At 26.9% G+C, this 21,912-nt stretch overlaps 1 protein-coding gene across 2 annotated transcripts in view; it reads right to left on the reverse strand.

The window, feature by feature from the left end:
* The window catches only part of LOC135925078 (guanine nucleotide-binding protein G(o) subunit alpha), a 32,236-nt gene extending 13,800 nt beyond the window's left edge, over positions 1-18,436 (reverse strand). The window contains exons 1-3 of one of the 2 annotated variants that reach the window (XM_065460237.1): positions 18,298-18,436; positions 18,034-18,245; positions 1,818-1,860 (exon numbers count right to left, since the gene is read on the reverse strand). In XM_065460237.1, the coding sequence (XP_065316309.1) occupies positions 1,818-1,860; positions 18,034-18,151 (161 nt within the window). In that variant the 5' untranslated portion in view covers positions 18,152-18,245; positions 18,298-18,436. Of the gene's footprint in view, positions 1-1,817; positions 1,861-18,033 lie in introns of both variants that reach the window. The other variant, XM_065460236.1, reaches the window with a different exon arrangement.
* Between the last annotated feature and the right edge of the window lie 3,476 nt (positions 18,437-21,912).

Genomic DNA, 21,912 nt, shown 5'->3' on the forward strand with positions numbered 1-21,912 from the left:
TATAAATGATAAACACCAAATTCAAAAATAACGCCGGTTTTACATTTTGCCTCTTTTACCAATCTTTGAATGCAAAATTTTGTATGTAGCTATATTTTGTCCCGAATGATTTTAATATGGTAATTTAAGGTTAATTTCAAGATTTCAATGATGAGTTATTAATGTATTTTGGATAACTAATTTAGAAGTTAAATTTAGAATTTTGTTGTTTAGTCATTGTTTTTTTTACAATTTAGTTTCAAATACCCAGGAATTCTAATTGATTCAATTACCCAGAAATAAAATTCGTAATATACACGAAGAAGGAATAAATAGTTCAGCCATAAACGAAAAACTCCACCTACAAAGAAATGATCAGACAAAATCCAGCCAAATATACTGGCATTGGCCTAAAAGGGCGTCCAAAGGTGACGAACCAGGGTAAACGCAGTTTGCAAAATTATCAGAGAAAATAGCGGATCAAATCTTGTTCATTTGACTCAAAATACGAGAACGACAATATACTACCTACAACAGAATGGTTTATTCTTTGGGTTATAAATTTAATAAAGTAAATTCATATTTTTATATTGTAACTGTGTGCCTTTTAGTTTAATGATGGGCTAAGAAAAAACCTCTATTAACAGTTTACCAGAAGAAGCAATAAAATTTCGCAAAAAATATAATTTAGGACCTTTATCGAATGATCAAAAGTTGTTTTTAGCAATTCAAATGAATACTCGCAATAATGTGGTATAGGCAAATGAATTCATTTGATTGTTTAAACCGAACGTGAATTCTATAAAAGTGTAATGGCATAGGGTTGTATGACTGCGAATATGCAAATAACCCTAATTTCGTTGATGGGAACATTAATTCACAATATGAAGAACTTTTCACCAGAGAAATAATTAATAGATAGTAGGGGCAATGATCTTACAAGATAATGCTCCCTGTCATACTTCAAATGATATACCTACTTCTTTAAAAAACCATAATATAAATATTCTAGAGTGACCAGCATCCAATCCTGATCTTAATTCGATTGGAAATACCTCGTGGATGGTGAAAAAAGAATTGAGGCGCAACAGATCAAAGACATTAGCCAAATTAAAGGTGTAAATTAAAAATTTTTGATGGGAAAATGAAACATTAAGCACTGTCAAACATTGTCCAAGACGATGTTTAAGCTAGAGCTCGTAATTAAAGTTAAAAAAGAGTGTCTAAATTTTGACCATTTGTGTGTTTTATGTATTTTTTTAACTCACCAGCGTTATTTTTGAATCAAGATGATAATTTTGTTGATGCCGTAACTATTGAGATATTTAACTTTTTAAAAAATATTTTTCTTGTTTATATGCGCAAATGACATTATGTATATTAAATATTATAATGATGACAATAAATAAAATATTTCATCCTATCTTAATAAATGGTTTAATAATTGCATTGAATTCCAAAAGTAAATCGGCGTTATTCTTGAATTTGGGGGGAAAAAAAAGAAAATATTGATCAATTTTTTTCAACAAATATAACCCTTATTATTTTTTGATATCGGTAATGGATCGGCTAAAATGGTGGTATCGGTAGAACTCTGATATATCGTAAATTTTTCATAAATATGAACAACTGCCAGATTCCCATAATTGTGTTAATATATATTTTACAATTTTTTTTAATTCCATGTATAGTCTACCTAGTGCCTGGCTGGGGTAAGACGGGGGGGGGGTATAAATTTTACAAAATCTTAACTAGCGCTTATGTAATGAGGTATAAGAAGTTCGTATATTTTTTTTATTTTATAATATTAATTAGTAATTAGTAAAACAAAAATATACTTCATTTGTTTGACAATTGTACTTTTCCCAGATTCACCAGCACCTAAATTAGAAAAATAATAATTATTAAGTTATTTTATAAAATATAAAGCCTCATAGACGTAGTTAAAGCCTGAGCTTAAAATAATAAAGAAAATATCAACTTTTTATTATGCTTAAATGATTATTATATAGAATTTATTTCGTAAAGTATGATTTCAAACCTGTAAAGCAGAGACATAAAGGTCGGTAAAACACCGCCCAAAAATGGTCGATTTTAAAAATCTGAGACGTGCTGGACTGAAACGTGTATATTTATTTTCAAATCGGGCGGTGCCTAACATTTTAATCTGTTGCAGAGACCTTCATGGGCCTAATATCATATTTTTTAACGAGCCTAAGCTGCGCCTAGGTTTTAAGATTTTTTAAAATGGGTTTGGACCTAAAATTATTAAATTTAAATTTAGTTTATTAAAAACAGTTAGTTGCTAACTTAAAGAAATATTGCCATTTATTTTCTTCTAATAATAAAAAATTTCAGTATTGTAAACAAAATAATTGCCTAAATATTGTTTATTCTTTATTAAATACAAAAATCTGGGCCAAAAATTATTTTTGCTCAGGGCCTGGGCCGGATTTGGTCAAAAAAATTAATATCAACCCTTATTAAGTGATATTATATCGCATAAAAACAAAAGTGGTTAAGTCAAATAAGCAGAGTTGTTAAAGTAGCGAGCTACTTGTAGCGCGTTAACTTTTTTGGTAGCTATAGCTAATAGCGGCCTTTTTTTGTAATTATTTAATTTTTTAGCGCGCTACTTTTTTTGAAAGTAGCTAAATATCTCGCTACTTACCTACTTTTAAAAAATATAATGAAGGTATTTATTATTTAATTTTGAAATTGAAATATATTTTCAATTTGTATTATAAACCTAAATCACGTGTTTATAATTTAAAATGTCATCGCCTATGGATATCCAAATCGTTGAAAGTGACTCAGACAATAATATTAATGAAATGGAAAATACCAGGGAAAAAAATGTTCTTATTAGCTATGATACAAATTTCCCATTCCCTAGATTTGAAAAATTTTTTAAAATAAATATAAAAACCAAAACTGGCTTCAAATTTATTTGAATAAAACGTAAAAAAAATATTTCCTTAAATCAATCCAGTTATAACCTCAAGAAACACCAAAAGGTAAATTGTCATTTTTACATTCCAAAAGTATTTATTTTATAAGACTGTTCATACCAATAGCTTTAAGGAAATGAAGAAACATTTAAATAATTTTGGTATAGGCGACTCTACATCCAAAAAGACTAATACAATTCAAACCAAATTAATTAATAATCCAAATGTCAATATTTCTCAGAAATTGGCTGATAAAGTTATTGTTGATTTTATAATTGATACAGTTCAGCCAATGTCCTTGGTTGATAATCCATCATTTACCATGATGATTAAAACTCTAAATTTTATGTCGCCAGACCTTAATGAATAAAATAGCAGATAACTTTAAAGTAATGAAAGATGCTCTAATAATAGAGTTATCAGAGATATCATATATATGTACCATGGCAGATAGCTGGACACATAATACTAGGTAAAAACTTATAAAATGCAACAAATTACCATAAATATTTATTTTTATTACATAAATTTCTTTATAATCAAAACTAACTATATTCTAATCTATTTAGACAATAATATTATAAGCAAAAAATAAAACAAATCTGTTTCTAAATTTTTTTTATAAAAAGTAGCTTAAAAAGTAGCTTAGCTAATAGCGAACTACTTTTTTTGACAAATAGCGATAGCGGTAGCGCGCTTTATTTAAAAGTAGCGATTAACAACTCTGCAAATAAGTAAGATTATTTTGTTAAAAATAAAATGGCAAGACTTTTAAATTAAATGTTAAATACAGTGGCTAGCCTAAGACGGGTTTCAAAAAATATTGTTTTAATATAAAATATTTAATGGCGTCCATAAATTATTTTAGTTATGCCGAAAATGCTCTGCCCTCTCTATCAATGTCAATGCATTAAAATATATGGTAAAAAACGTTTAAAAAGGAATATTCATTATATACACACAATCATATTGTGTGATAAAATGGTTAATTTCAGTCATCAAAAAACTTAATATATACAATGTTTTTATAATGTACGTTTCTCGAAGGACCATAAATTTAAAATGATATTAATGCTTAAGTGTTTATACTACCTTCTTACTGTTATATCGTTTTTAGAGGTGGAGGTAAAAGATAAGAAAGAATAACTAACCAGAATGGGCTTTAGAGTCCCCTTGGTAAGAAAAAAACGCTCATATATTCTGGATGATGATTTCTGGGTGGCTCCTATAAATATTTGTAACATATTATTTCGATTTATACCCAGATTTGAATTTTAGAAAGTAATAAATTGAGTATATCAAGTACCGAATTCTTTTTCCGTTATTTCAAAATCAATAAAAACAAATATGAATTGCGAGAGTGATCAGAAATATATATTACAGCGAGTGAAAAAAAGCAGTTTTGTTGTCAGATAATTCATTTTTCAGCAAACATGTTTCATTCTCGCTATAATGATTTTGAACTAACTAATGATGAGATATCACCTAACATGGTCGTAATCAATGCCCTAATTGCATAATTCAATCTTTATATCGGAGTTGTTTTAGCCAAGCTAGCAGAATTTCAGTGGGAATATGGGAAATAGCAAAGCAGTCTCAACCTCTGATAAGGTAAAAGGACCTTTGCCTGTGCCAACCTATATAAGTATGATCACGATAAGAATTTTATCGATTCCGACGAATGCTATGGAAAGAGTTTGGTCTTTCTAAAAAAATCCATTAAAAAAATCGTAATAGACTTGCAATAAACGTGTGCAAAAGTTAATTATCATAAAATGAAATTCATTTACAACAAAATTAATCAGAAGAGCATAAGTTGAACTTCTCATTCTCTGATTAATTAATTTCATATATATATTTCGATCATTATAATTTCAAGTATCATATAAAAGTTTATGCATCAAAATTTAATATATTTAAGACTTCTTTTTTTAATTTTTACTTCATTTAGTACATCTAATTTATTGTAGTAAAGCATGACTCATTTTAGGCTAAAAAATGTCAGATTTTTTTGATTTTTAGCTAGTTTGGAATATTTATTGATTTTTAACCAATTTGGAACATTTTTACAATTCGTTGAAATATCCCAAAATTCCAGGGGCGTAAATTTTATATTGGCAGCCCTCCATAATTGACTTAAGCTCCCAGTGAGAGAATCGTAGACCAACGTTTAAGTAAAGTAAATATAATAAGAGTCAATAGACCAAATCAAATAGATAATTAAATATAGCTTATATCCAGAATATGAACACTTAAGATGACTATTATACTAAATTATTTAAGAGATGGATACATATAGAATAGACAGATTTTAAAAATATTAGATGGTTTAGGAATTGATTCAAATAGTCACTTTATAGGTGTGCAAAACTCTCGCAAGGACGGAACCGTAAATAAATGTTCAAATTTATACTTTATTAATATATCAAACAAAATTACAACCTTATTTAAATACAATCAACATTAATTATTTAATCGGATCGAATGTTTTTCATTTTTTTTGTTACTTTGCCATTCAGTTTTTACTAAAAATATTTAATAATAAGGCTGTGTCCTAGGCGGCTTAATTTGAAAATTTAATTGCTTTTTAGTATAGGCTAAAAAGTATTTTAACGAGGACACCCTAATCTTGCTTGTTTTAAGTATGAACAAGTTTATCTTTTTTAAATAAGTCAAAAAAAAGTCAAAAAAAGTTAATTTTTTTGTATGTGTCTTAATTGTTCAAATTTTCGCTTTATATCTAAATAGGGAGAAAATTAAATAATAAATAACTTAATTATGAATAAACAGTGGCGTAACCAGGATTTTATCATGGAGGGTGGGGGGGGGGTAGGGGGGTTGGGGGGCTTCGCTCCCCAAACCTTCCATTTTTTTGAACACTTAATTGCTTATATTTTTGGATTTGTTAAAATTGGTTTATATTTTCATATAACAAAATTTTAGGGTATTTTATTATATATTTTACATTCCTTTATTTAATCATGTATATATTTTTATTAATTAAAATATTTTCAAAATGTTGATATTTTATATATTACAGATTTTAATATTAAAAATTATAATGCATAAAGACTCTATTTAAAAAAAAGTAATTTTTTACAATTATATAAAATATGTGTAATTCTTATGCAAATAATGGTATTTAAAAAAATATGATGATATTATCTTATAAATAATACTTTTTTTACAAAAAAAATTGATTATATATTAAAACTAATAAAATTTTAATTACTATTTTTTGATTTGAATTTAAAGAGAGATCTACTTTTCTCTGAGATTTTGCTAATTCATCTAGAATCAAATTTTTATCTAAAATAATCTCCTTATAAATATTCAATAAGGCTAATCCATTTAAACGTTTTTCACTGGTTGTGTTTCTTAAATAGGTTTTTAACCTTTTTAAAGTTGAAAAAGACTTTTCATTAGTGAAAGTACTAATTGGCAAGGTAGCTAAAATAATTAATAATGTTTTGATATTAGGCAGGGAATCTAAAATGCAATTACACATGGAAAGGGCCTGCAGAGCATTTTTTGGTCTCAAAGAATACCCTATTCTGTCAAGATTTTTATACCAAAATTCGACATCACAAAGTAACTTATATGAACCTACTAAATCATCAGCATAAAACTCTGAGATTTTTTTAATATCCTCTCGTGTTTCAAGTGTAATCAACAGTTTAGACTCAACCGGCAAAAGAAAATAAAAGCTTTTTAAAATATAATTATGACTAATAAATCTTTCTTTTAATCGAAATAAAAATGTACCAATAAGGGGAATAAAAATGTTTATTTTATAAATATCCTCAATCGTAGATGCATCAATATTTGATCGATTGGATTGTCTAGAGCCTACTCTAGGTTTAAAAATTTCAATTCTAAACATATTAGCAATCTTCTTTACTTTTTCATATATTTCATAAATTTTTTCATCCACATTCTCTCTGATATTTGTTAATATTTCAACAATATCCTTTGCTCTATTCATAATCTCCCTTATATCCAAATCAATTTTTTATAGCATTTTGCTAAAATCATATGTATAATTAAATAAAAAATAAACACATTGAATTGAAATTAAAAACTGTGGCTTAATAATAGCCTGCAAAAGATTTTCGGCATCTGCTGAATCTTTTTCCTTGCTTGATATATAAAATTCTAGTGCTGCAAAGACAACATCATATAGTTCAATAAAGAGTTTCACCGACTCTTGTCTTTCGATGAATCTGGTCGGACAAAATCTTTTTAGTTTTTTTTTTGATTTTTTGAGTCAATATCATGATACGTTTGAATAAATAACTCCCTTTTTTGGGTGGTGTGAAATAGCTGCAAACCAAAAATAAATATAAAAATAATCAAATGTGTATATCTATTATTTTTTATAATAAATTTAAAACATAAAAATCAAGCGTTTATTAAGAATTTATTAAATTAAAATTAAAAAATATATTTTCTTTTCATTTTTCATGGGGGGGCCCAATGCCTACGCCACTGAGAATAAAGATGTTATTCTGATTAGTAATATGAAATATAATATATAGAATATATAATACATATGTTTGTAGTACCTAATATAATAATAAGTAGATTAGCAACCAATCTCATTCGATTAACTTATAATATATACAAATTAAAAACATTTTATTCTAAGCTCACCTAGTCCAGTACTGTTAATGCTTGTATAGCAATCCAAGGTTTAGGGTTCATATCTTTTAAGTTGAAATTTGATACAAAATTTTTTAATATGGGAACTGTATAATTTTTTAAAATTTCTAGTGTTGTTAAACTAGTTAGATTTATTGGAGATATTTGTAAAAAAATCACTATATACCAGATCGGTTTAGTATATAAAAGATAACAAAAATCGAGCGTTGCCAAATTTTCAAGTTTACATTATAAATAATATTGTCTCTATACTATTAATGTTATAGTCAGCTTTATATGTAAATTATTTTATTTATGTTTTTAATAACTAATATAATTATTTCTTTCTCAGTGACGCATTTTTTTTAACTTAAAATAGCGGAAATAATTTTAATGGAACTTTCTTCTTACTTCATCCTATTTTCTTCTGATTTGGCTATTTAGCCAAGCCAACCAGGGGTGGACTGGTGACGCTACGGCCTCGTGGGCATTTTTTTATAGCGGCCTCATTTATATAGGGGCTTCGCAACCGCCCCTATACCCCCATTTTGCGGGCCTTCGGCCCGCTTTTGCCTGATCTTCGACCGGGTTCCCTTAAATGGCTTCTTATTTTTTGAAAGTTCAAACGTTTTACATTTTTAGTAAAAAAAGAATAGTATTATACGATAATCATATATTTTATTTTAAAAAAATGCACATCTAAAATCATATTCATTACCTATTCATCAAAAAAATATATTTTATATTAGATTTACAATGATATTGCGCTATAAAATCAAATCATACATCGCATGTTATATATAAAAAAAATGCATACTTAATATATTAAATCAATTAATTATAAATATAAAATTATTACAGTTATACAATATTACAGAGAATAAAATTGCTGCAGTTTTATAAAATCAGGCACCGATCATATTGTAAATAATATATAATTTTTATGTTAATAAATCTTTCATTAACTTTGAACCTTTGCGCAAATATACAGGAATATCTTCTAGTTCAATCTATGCTAATAGTTCTCGTTCAACTTACATCATTAAAAACGCTTCTAATTTTTCTTGGTCAATATTAGCTCTCAGCTTATTTTTATAATTTCTAATTTACTAAATGCTTTCTCGCAATTAACCTGAGTAAATGATAAAGTTAAAATGTATTCATAAGCCAAAAATAAATTAGTGTCACTTGTATGCATATTGTATCTTTTAAGAATTTCATACACGGATATTAAACACTTGTTACATTTATTATCACACTCTGATTTATTATCATATTGTAATATTCCATCTTCTTCATTTGACTCCTCACTTGTACATGCGATATCATCGTTCGTTTTTTTTAATTTTGCTACCAAATCTTTGAATACACTGACAAATGAACATAATTCGTTATGAAATTTAAAACTCAATATATATGCCAATTGTGCCAGTTTTTCCAAGGCCTTTTCAGAAATACCTTTACTATTTATTTCATCAAAATGTCTTGGATACAAATATTGCACATTCAAGATAAGCTCTCAATTCGCAGAAAGTAGTTCCGGATAGGACGAAATAGTTCGAACCTATAAAGGTCAATCGATTCTTGAGGACGTTCATCTTAGCATTTATCACTATATATTCTCTTCGCTCGTCTTATTCGATCTTTTTATAGAGCATTTTTGTACTCAGATACTCTCTGAGAGCTATAAATATGAAAATGTTTCATTTAAATTAGCAGCCATTTTATTGCTTTATTTTGAATCGATGTAATAATCGATAATACAGAAGATTTAGCAACTTCTTTTATTTTCCACGCTGACAAAGTACCTAATTTTTTAGTTTGAAGATATGACAGTGGCCCCATTATTTTAATTATTTTAAAAATTTCCAAATATATTATAGCTGTACTTAGAGTCATAATTTTACATAAATTATCTAGTTTTTGTCCCAAATTATTTATTATCTATTATAAATTGAAGTGCCTTTATCGTTATTGGGAGCAAGCTCTCTTTACCATATATCCATCTAAGGGCTTTTTCACGTGCCCACCACTTATCTCACCTATTTTTAGCAGCCTTCTTATTTTGGCCATATGAATTATTCTGTTTCACCCAAGCATCTATCCTTTTATCTGATTCACCGACCTAGATTTTATTTGATTTCAATGAATTAAGAACAAGAAATGTTGGCTATATTATTTCTACAATAAATCCATGTATAAAAATATAATAAAATAAATTAATCAAAACTTAACTTTCACTCTACTCAAACGGAAGCGTTTTCACTTCATTTGAAAAAAACAAAGAAAAGAACGTGGTAATGATGTGTAACGTCAAGCGACGTTATTGATATATTATGCATTAAAATATAGTACACGACATGACAATTCTCAAGGAATGTGATATTCAAATCATAATAAATGATAAGAGAAAATAATGTGAACATAATAATAATTTTTTTCTAATCGGCCTCTATTTTGATATTTTCCTCTGATCGGCCTCAAAAATCGACATTTTCACGCGGCCTTGTGGGCAAAGTGCCCACCGGGTCTTATGGCCAGTCCGCCCTTGAAGCCGACCTAGGATATAGCTTTGATTGATACTTATTTTTTTTTTCAATTGATTTTCTTAAAACTTAATTGTTTTATTACTTAATTAAGGTTTTTTAAAAATAAATAAATAATTGAATAAGCACTCTTTTATAAATCTAATTTGTTAACAAAGATCAGTAGCGCAGCCAACATTTAGATGTGATAAGTAGTTAATTTTAGCAGATTTAGGCGTGATGAAAGATATTTTTTTCCCGAAATGAACATATTTTAGGAATGTTCTAGTTATATTTATAGGAGGAAAGCATGCTTTTGCTCTTTCAATGTTAAATTATAAGATTTCTGGGATTCGGTTCTATCACAAATTTGAGAAAAATTAAAAATGAGGCATTATAAGAGGTTTGGTACCCCGACTTTTTGATTATAGATTTTTTAGTTGAGAAAAATATTTTTTTATACTTGAATATAGCTATCAAAGTTACCAAGATTTTCAAATGTATCTGGATACATATAAAGCGTTTCTTGATGCATCTAGATGCAGATATAATTTCCCCAAAGATAGATTTTAATTATAATTATGTAAATAACACCTAATTTAGGATTCTATCATTAAAATTTAAATTTTGAATAAATATATAATTGAATGTAAATAATTTGTTAGATAATAATACATACATATATAAAATATATAATTAAATGATTTTGATTAATAATTATTTAGTAATAGAACATTCTCAAAATATTTATCATTAAGGCATCTCTTTTTATATATAAAGACATTTATAGCCACAATAAAAAAAAGTCTTTCTACTGGGGCACTTGAAGGCAGAATTATGTAATATTTTATGAATAACAACTTTATATTGGGATAATCATTAAATATATTAAAATCCTGACACTATTCAAAAACTTGTAATATAGAAAACGAAATATATAATGATATCAAAATGAAAAAACAGATACATCTAAGAATATATCGCGAGACGGATACTAAATTTATTAAGTAGGGCTGTTTAAAAGTCAGATTCGGATCGATTTTTAAAAACGGCCAGATTAAGATTTTAGACAAAATAATATTATGCAAGCTTATAGATTTTGTTCATAGATGGCAGAGATATTATTAATATCTTAATTTAATTAATGCAAAATATATTAGAATTCAGATCTTAGAATTCTACCTCTCCTATTTTTGCAGATATCAAATATAGGTATGAATAATTATCTCTGTTTTCGAAATCGATTGTTCTTCAAATTAAGTACTAAAAACTGCAAAACTATACTAAATAAAATTTTAAGCAAATGCCACTAATAGCAACAAAAAAGGATATGATCAATTGAAGCTTTTATTTTAAAGATGTGATTGATTTTAATTGAAGATCACCCAAAAGTTGAAAATATTTTATGAATAACTAAGTAGTGCCTTTAGTGTTTATAATATACTATATTTAATTACTAGCTTATAAAAATTAAGCAGGACCCGCCAACAAAATTTGGAATATATACTATATGTAAAATGATATTAGCCCATTCCTCACGACGAATAATATATGAAGATGGCTGTGGTAGAGACCTGAAAGTCAGTCCGAAGTCCGGCTAAAACATTTCGGACCAGGCTAGGGCCTAAAAAATTTTAAAATCGGGCCACACTCAGGCATGAAAAATATTAAAAAAATATCATAGAAAATGATGTTTTCCACTTGTTTATCAAATAAAATAATAATTCGAATTTACCGGTGATAAGAATTTTTTTAAGACTCATTTAACTTATATTTTTTAAGTTCAAATTTTAGGGTCACCAGGCATAAATATCGAATTTGCAGGCTCTAGGATGTGGAATAATCTAAAAAAATATCTTGCATAATAAAAAATAACATAAAAAAAGATATGATATACAAAATTTATCTGATATCTTATTTTTGCAAAGTTCCACAATCCAAGTTTAGTTAAATCAAAAAAACATTCTAAAAAAGTTTTGCAAATTCAATTTTTTAAGCAAACTGGTCCGGTTTGAGTTATTTTATTTTGTCCTCGAGCTCTGCCCAAGATTATTAATCGAAAAATGTAAATTTAACTTATATATATAGAAAAGTTAAACAAAATAAATTACAAATTTCTTTGTCTTAATCACAGTGAAATTCATATCGTTTAATTTTAATTTAAAAGAGAAAAATTCATCTTTTCATCATTTAACAGGGCCAGATTTTTTAAATTCAATTTTAAGCTTGGCCAGAATTCATTTTTAATTTTTAGGCCCAAGCCGGTCCAGTTAAATTGGGGACTTCAGTTCGTTTTCAGGGGTTTTTTGTAGCTGCATTCGTTACTGGCAAGAGCAGAAACGGACTGAGAGAGAAAAGACATACTATGACGAAAGTTGATGGGCCCAATTTCTTTTTTTTATTTATATATTTTTTTATATTAAAAAGATAATTTTTTCTCGCTTGTCTTAGCTTAATATTTCCATGCTAACAATGAGAATTTACATAATTAATCAATAATTTTATAATTAAATTTGCTCTACTAATTCACGTTCAACTGCCATCATTTAAAAGGCTTCTACCTAAATTCTTGCCAATATTGGTAAGTAGTTTATTTTCAGTTCGTTCACAACTCATTTGCGCAAAATGTGTAAGAAAATATTCGTATTTGTATACAATATATATAAGTTGATTTGTGCTGTTTGCTCTTTGTTTTTAATTTGTCTAGCGATTCTCTCCAACTTTCTTTCATAATAATCTTTAATTTCTTTTATCTCCACGACTCTGTTCCTGTTATGCCATAAATACTATGTAATCAAGTAAATTACCATTAATAACCGATTTTCTTAGTTTTTCGCTATCTACTTATATTAATAGAGAGAACAAAGCCTTTTCAATTATTTCTTTGCTAATTTCAACAAACCGCCTAAGATAAAAATATTAGGCATATCCGTTATAGGCTGTTAATTTTAAAAAAAAATCGGCAAAACTGGTTACTATATATGATCGATAATATAATTGAATATCTCAACTAGATAGATTGGAAGTGCATCATTTGGGCGTACATCTTGGAAATTTCTCATAGATTTTTTTTATACAATTAACTCTACAAAATGTACTTCCATTTCCATAAAAATATTTTCGGATATCATCAAATAAGCCAAGTTTTTATTAATAACAATTACCATATTATTGGTAGCTTTCATATGTATTAAAAAGAAGTCTATGAAACTCACAGAGATTTACCTTTCACGCGGTTGGGATGACTAAATTTCTTGTTTGTAAGTATTTTATTTCAAAAATTTTCAAAAAGTTCAGATTCTAAAGTTATTTTTTATTCAAAAGAATTTTTGTTATATATAGCGCAAGTTATTAGTAAGTAATTAACACATTCTTGTCCTTAAACCAAAAATGCCTTCTCAAGTGCCCAGCATTTCGTCTTATCAATTTTTTGAAGCTATTTAAGTTTATGAAACTTTATTTTGGTATTCATACTTCTCTGTCTATATCTCCCTCCTATTATTCATTTTAAAAAATTAGCAAGTTTGATAGGTGAAATTCTTCGCTTCAGGATTATTACATGTATCAAAAACGTATAAATTGAGAATATGGCTATAATATCAAATAAAGGGATTTTCCCGTTAGGCGTACTGGTCATTTCATCCTAGGCAGGAGACACGAATATTGAATAATTTTTGGAAAAAGTTAAGAGATAAGAAATTTTTTTATTTATTATCATACATACCAATAACGAAATGCTTCCTGCATTGCTAGCTATTATCATGTAGATGTAAATGCTAAAATTTCACTTCTCTCATAAAATAATTCAGTTGTACTTAGTACATTTTAGCCCCTCTCTAAACGATGTTAATGATTATTATAAAGAATCAGGCGCGTACGCAAGAATTTGGTCTGGGGGGGGGGGATAATAAAATTTTTAAAGAAATATTATTGTTTTTTAAAAATATCAAGAATAAATTTATTAGGACTAATAACTATTTCTAATACACAATTTTAAATTAATGTGAATTATAAAAAAATTATATGTAAAGAATCACTTAAATGACCCAAAATAGAAATTTGAATTTTTTGAGCCTTTACACAAAAAGTTACTTAGGAATAATTGCATTTTATATGTTATATATTTACAATGTAAAATCCAATTTTCTTTGTAATTGAGCTAATTTTTCAATTATCTCATCCTTGCTTGTCGTCAAATGCCTATGAATATTCAAAAGATCCAAACCTTTCAATCTACTTTCAGATGTTGTACTTCTTGGTATGTTTTTCAGAGACCTGCAGGCCGGGCCGGACAGTATTTTAATTTTTTATACCCGGGCTTGGCCCGAAATTTTTTTTAAAAAACACCCAAACCGGCCTGAATAATTTAAAAAAAACAACCAATCCGGGTTGTATTTTTTAAAACAGCCTATATTTGAAATCGTTATTATTAGCTATAAAAATCAAAAATAAATATAATTTATTTTTAAAAAATTCGGGCCGGGCCTGAAAATTATATTTTAAAAAAGCCGAGTCGGGACTAAAAATTTTAAAAAAAAAGCCGGGCCGGGCCTGAAAATTTTTTTAAAAAAACCCAGGCCGGGCCGTAAAAAATCTTTAAAAAAAATCCGGGCCGCAGGCCTCTGTTATTCTTCTTAAAAAAGAGAATGTTCTCTCATTAGTTTACTAATAGGAAGAGTTTATAAACCCTTTTAATACATTGGGAATTTAATCTAAAATGTGTTTGAAATAATGCAGAGCATACATAGCATTTTTTGGGACTATATCAACCATTGTTAATCTTATAAACATAGTTATTTAGCTAATAAGGCATCATAAGATATTTAAACATCCTCATAATAAAATCTAACAAATTTTTTATTTTTCTATCACCATCTGAAAAAGATTGGGAAGACTTTTATGGAAGTAATATTTGCAGATTAGTAAGTGCTGCATGATGAATTAAAAATTCATTTATTTGGGTTATAAATGTATCAGTATTTAAGATATTCTCTTCTACTGATCCTATATTATGTTTTAACGATGAGCTTGCCTTGCTACAAGTCGAGGGAGACAAATATAAACACGTATAGCTCTGCTTTTGACTCAACAATAAAATATGAAATTCTTCATATTAGCCCTAATTTCCTTGAGTTCTGATAAAATGCTCTTCGCTATTCTCATCTTCTTAATCAAGTCAATGTCATGTTTTTGAAAAGTAATACTTAAAATAGTTGTATAATTAAATAATACATTCTAATGAGAAATAAAATTTGGAATAAGCATTGAATCCAATAATTTTCTTGCTTCTGAGGAAATAGTTCTTTCAGGCCATTGTGATATTTCAGTAATAGCAAATAATTGGCTCTTCTAACTCCTTAAAAGCTGTTACTGCTTGATGGCAGAGACTCTATCTCGTTGGATAAGGTTGCAATTTATTTTTCCCTGTTGGACAAGAAGTTTCAGAAATAATTATTATTTGACTAGAAATTTGAAAATGGTAGATAAATATTACGCCACTAAAAATTTGAAAATAATAAGTAAATATTACGCCGGAAAACTTGAAATGGAAATTAATTGATAAAAAGTAGATAAATGTGATAATAAATATAATAAAATATATATTTAATATGAGATACGAATAAATATTAACAAATATAACTTAATATAAACAATAATATTTTTGAAAAATATATCCGGCATCTGCATTTTTTGGCTTGGGGGGGGGGGGGGGATTTGCCTCCCTGCCCCCCCCCCCGCTGCGTACGCCAATGTAAAGAATTATAAGAAATTGTAATGAAATATAATTTTAAAAAATTTTTTATGTATAAAAATATTATCTGCTAAATTTCAAAAAAATGAATGAAATTTACAAAGTCTATCAGTTAATTAATGAGTTTTAAAAAATAGGGTGTATGCTTACATCCCCCCCCTCCCAAATCGGAAACCCTAGTCACTTTTTTAAATAACTTTATTATCACTAATAATATATATAATAGCTCAATATTTATATCTTTAGGGCCGTAACTATGGAGCGGACATTAAGTAAACAGTACCTTTCAATATATCCCGAAAAATATAGAAGTAGGGGAGACTGGGGTTAGTCAAACCGATTTTTACAAAATTGGCCATAGCTCCTGTTTTTTTTAGATAATATAAAAAATAATATATGATTAGTTACTTAAAACTATACTCTATAAAGGAGCTTTATAAAAAAAATTAAGAATAAGATCATTTATTTTTAATTTTATTTTTTTGTAAAAGTAAAAATTTTGTCCAACAAACCCCAATAGCGAAGTGAGGCAAACCACTTCAACGGGCTTCCTAAACCATTGGTTTTTTAGGCTATAATAAATTGAAATGTATTTTTATTTATTAATAATGATACGTATATAATAATTTTATTGTTGTAATGTTCAAAATATCATAATACTTATAAATTGAAGCTATTATAAATTTCAAAACTTAATTTTGGTTAATTTAATAAACATTTTGGGTATAAAAAAATAAGGATTTTAAGGAGAAATTATGACTTCTTAGAAATACAAATCATAAACAGCTATGAAATTGCCGTTTCAAGATTTTAAAATTTTTATCATTATTAAATGCCATAATTGACCTATATGGTTTAGAAAGCCACGCTAGCTCTAAATTAACAAATCATAATTGAAATGATATCTAGATATAATAAATACTCATAAAACTTATCCAAATTATAGAAGAGTGTTTAAACTTTGCTATAAAATTAAATTTACATATAAATGATTATATATTTTAATAAAAATTTATGTCATGTAAAAATCTTTTGAAAATTTTATCAAAATTTTATTTCTTAAATAAGATGGGACCCCTAATCTAGGCCATCACACTATTTAAATTTCTTAGGGGATCAGCAGTAGTTAGTAATTATAACTGAATGAATGAAGAATTGTTATAAATTCCCTAGATCATCATAATTTAATTACAATGAATTTATTATAATATTTTAGAGTTAACACACATATTTTTCTTATGTATCTAAATTTTTCTTAAACATACAGCACTATATTCTCAGTACCAACCATTATAAATATTATTTTTGTATTGTGACAAAAATTCTAGTATAAAATAAAATTGATTTTTTAAATAAGTTTTAATTGATAATTACGTATACATATGCGGATGGACAAAATAACATGGCACTCTTTAATTTAATTTTAATTATATCTACGATATTAAAATGTATTCGCCTAATCGTAGCTAGTTATGACGTGTTTGTACATGATAAGTTTCATTACAGACGAACAAAGCAACAAATGTAATAAAGATGAAAATAAGGTTCAACAATTTTTTTTTATAAATCACTCTTTCTTTCAAAACAATATACAATTTACTAAACACCAATAACACCAGGTCGAAAAAATGCCAAACTTACAATGGCTTTATTAAATCGAGTTTTCCTTCCCTCCACCCAAGATTTTACAAAAAGCAATTATCTACATAATTTTTTTTAGCGCACTAGAAACAAATTAGAGGGGTTTTCTTTAGAAAGAATATTCATAAAATAAGAATAAATCCTGCCAAGGCCCGATTAAAAATTTTAATCAAGATTTGGCCCGATCAAATCCGAGAAATATAGATGAGTTCGGTTAGATAGGACAGGCCAGTGCAGGATTCTAATTTGTATGCAATATACAAGTCAAAATCATTTTAAAATATGGAAAAGCTTAGCGAAATGAGGTCATGTTTTTTTTCTTATGCCTCTCTGCAATTTTCAGAGCAAATGGTATAAATTTAAACTCTTAAAAGTATGGTGGATAAGAATGCAAAATATATTCATTAATTAAATTGTTAAGAAATAATGGTGTAATTTAGAAATTATTTGTTTAAAAACAATTGAAAATTATTTAAAAATTTTTGTTATAAAGTTATAAAATTAATTATATTATGAATATGAAATAAATTTTAAAAAATTATACCTAACAATAACAGTTTGATATCTTTGGCTGCTTGAATTCCATCTTCTTTTAAATTTTTTTCGATCTGCTTACTCCTCTCAATAGCTTGCCTTTCTTCGGCACTCATAGTACAGCCCATGATGAATGAATAGAATTAGAATATTTATGGTTATTTTTGTTTTATCACGTTGTTTTTCAATATGTTTTCTCCAATTATATTTTTTTATGGATATCTGGGATAAATGATGATTAAAAAAACTACTATAAAATAATTACTATTTAAACCTTTTAAATGAATTATATATATATAATATCTTTTTCGAATTTTTTTTTAGTGAAAACAATAATTCTACCAAAACGATTTTAGTCGATTTTAATCAAATATCAAATATCCTTACGGAAAAATAATTGCGAAAAAATGCCTTATATCTTTTCAACTAGTAAAAAAAAAAGAAAAAAATATTGATTTTTTTTTTTAAAATTAATTCTCATTATATATATCTAATATTATAAAAAAACCGAAACAAACAAAATGATTATAATCAAATTTTTAAATAATATTTTTTTAAATTATAAATAATATTTTTTAAAATTATAAATATCGAGATTATATATTGTATTGTAGGTATGGCTAAAAAAATATTAAAATTTTGGAAAGGTAAAAAAAAAATTGGATAAAGTTAAATATATTTTTAAGTGCAATAAGAAAAATTAATATTTTAGTTTTAAGCCAACCAGCTTTATATAATTCTTATTAATATGTAATTGTTATGGAATACCATTTCTACTATCTTTTTTTACATTCTCCTCCTGTTATTTTTTTTTAAAAAAATTATTATTTAAAAAAAAAACTTATTTATCTCTCGAATTAAAAAAATAAAGAAAACTATAAATTTCAAATAAAAACAACATACGAATTAACAAATAAATAATAAAATATGGTAGAATAACAGCGAAAATATAAAAGATCGATATTCGGATTCGATAAAGAGATTATTGATTTTGTTTCTATTAATTTTATTTTTATCTCAATTTTTTTTTTATAAATGCATTAATTAGTCTAAATTATTTTTTATTTCAGTAAAAAATTTCATAAAAAATAATCCAAACTACTAATTATAATTATATTAAATTACATATTACAATACTTGTCCGGTCAAACCAGTCCATAAAAGCTTCCTAGCCCAGGCCGAAATGATTTTTCTTCAGGAAAAAATCAGAAATTTTGTATTATTTAGAGCTTAGCACCGGCCTGAAAACTATTGGCCTGGGGGTGTAGATCTCTAATGGTTGGTACGATATTTACAAAAAAGAGTAATAGAAAGTGGGAAGAAAATAATTAGGAAAATTTATTAGGAATTTATAATTATAATAATATTTTTGGGGGAAAATTATAAATTGAAAAATAAATTTATTTTATATTTTTGTATTTGGAAAAACGAACGATAATAAAATGCATTGTTATTTTGTCTTTTTCTTATAAAATTCCGTATTTGTTATATATTTTTGTCATTTTTACAAATAATAAATCGATAATGATATCAAGAAGAGAAAGATGATAGATATATACAAAAAATTTATAAAATATATTTTAGAAAGGGAACTAGTAAGAGATTGAAGGCAGAGAGGCAAGTGAGAGGGATTGGATAAAGATAGATTATTAGATAGATATAAGATATATTTCTTTATTTAAATTTTATTATAAAAATCGATAAAAAACAACACTTATGTATAACATAGGATAGGGTGTTTATTTTATGTAATATATAAGGGCCATTAAGGTTCATTCAACAGTTTTCTTGATTTAACAGAATATAGTAACGAAAAGACCTATTTCAATAGATATTACTATTTTTTAGTGTTGTTAAAAGTTACTTTGAAATATAACTAGTTACAGTTACTAGTTACATTGGTAAAAAATAACTACTTACAGTTACTAGTTACATGTAACTAGTTATTAGTTACAGTTATATTTCAAAAGTAAATAGTTACATAATAAGTTACTTTATACATAATTCATAAACGCATTATTTATTTACTGAAGCATTTATTTAATATAAAATAATTAGGATATAATAATTATAATCATTTATATAAAAAAATGTACAATTTATCTATATAACAAAATAATTAAACCGGAAAAAATATATATCGGAAAATAGAATATATTTATTAGAGACCTGCAGGCCCGGTCCTAAGCCCGGCCCGTGTACACAAGTCGGGAAGTATTTTAATTTTTTTTAAAATATACTCAGGCCGGGCCTGAATTTTTTTTTAAAAAAAATATCCGGGCCAGGCCATATATTTTAAAACCAAATATTTGAAATCGCCATTATTATTTATAAAAATCAAAAATAAATATAATATATTTCTAAAAAATCCGGGCCAGGCCTGAAAATTTTTCTTATTAGTAAGTAATGATTACTAATTTAGTAGTTTATTCAAAATTATTTAATTCTAAAATAATCTGTCTTTTTCGTTCCTTATACTAAGTTCTATGATCTAATTTAGTAAAATTTAAAAAAAAATACATTTTCATGAAATTCCATAAATATTACCAGCAACTTGAGGGCAAAAAATATGGAATATATTCTGCTAATTAGGTAAAGAAATATAATAATAAAAAATAGGTTTATTAATTGAATTTGGTTACAAAATTATGAAACCCAGCAATGTAACAATTTAAGGAGAGAAAATATTTGGACGGGAAATTATATTATTGTTGCATATCCTTTGTGAACACAATCAGACATTTAAACAAAATTTTAAATTAATTTTTATTGTAGTGGACAAAAAAAGCTTTATCCACCTAGGTTCACTCATTGGAGATGAAAGTGTTATATTTCATTTGAGATGAATTTCTTGTCAAATTCAATAGAATGAAAATATTTTAAAACATTTACCTGCTCATCAGGCATTTTATTTATTTAAATATTTTTTATTTATTTCTAAAATTTTACATGCCTTTCGTTCGTCAACAATTTTTATGTCCCTTGAAATATTATTAGACCTTGAGGTTCATAATAAAAATATTCTCGAATCTATTTTAAATATTAAATTCTCTTCACTCTTCAGTATGCAAGCTGCCCTTCTACCAAGTGGTATAGGTATCCCTTCCCCCATATCCTTAAGCATTTCAGTTTTATACTCAGTTGTTAAATTTCCATACATCGCTCTTTCTCCCCTTAAACCCAACCCAGTATACAGACCACCTTGGCTACGAATGGTTAGAAACTATACCTAGTTCTAATTTAGGCTTGTTTATTAACCAACGAAGAACTTAGAATAGCTATAGGTCTTCGTTTTGTGAAATCGTAACGCCGACATCATGTGTCCCTTTATTGATAGCCTTAGACACCCCCCCCCCTCCATACTGTCGTTTTTTGGAAGACAAATTATCCAGACACTATGCCATCAATTCATCATCAATAGAATCTTTAAATCCGCAAATATTCCTTCTACACTGGAACCCTCTGGCTTCAGCCCTGATGGAATGACTCTATTCCCTTGGAACCAAGATATACCCCTCGCTTGGAATTATACATGTGTAGATCGTTTTGCTAGATCTTTTTATTTCAACTCTATCATGAAAGCTGAAAATACAAAAACAAATAAATATAGCCACCTTAATATTCTTTTGTTTGTTCCGGTAATCTCAGACACCTGTGGATCATTTGGACCCCAAGCCCTAAAATCATTTAACAATAGGGCAAGGTTACGTTTAATCACAGGTGATCTAAAAGGCTTCGACCTACGACAAAGAATATCAATCAAAATTTGTCGATCCAAATGTATATCTATACATGGGTCATTAAACTCCGCCGACCAAACCTAAATACATTATTTTATTTAATTTCTCTTCTTTTAATTATATATTTTTACATAGAATATAGAAGTATT

Source organism: Gordionus sp. m RMFG-2023, chromosome 2 (assembly GCF_954871325.1).
Source record: "Gordionus sp. m RMFG-2023 chromosome 2, tfGorSpeb1-WG-v2, whole genome shotgun sequence".
Taxonomy (NCBI): domain Eukaryota; kingdom Metazoa; phylum Nematomorpha; class Gordioida; order Chordodea; family Parachordodidae; genus Gordionus; species Gordionus sp. m RMFG-2023.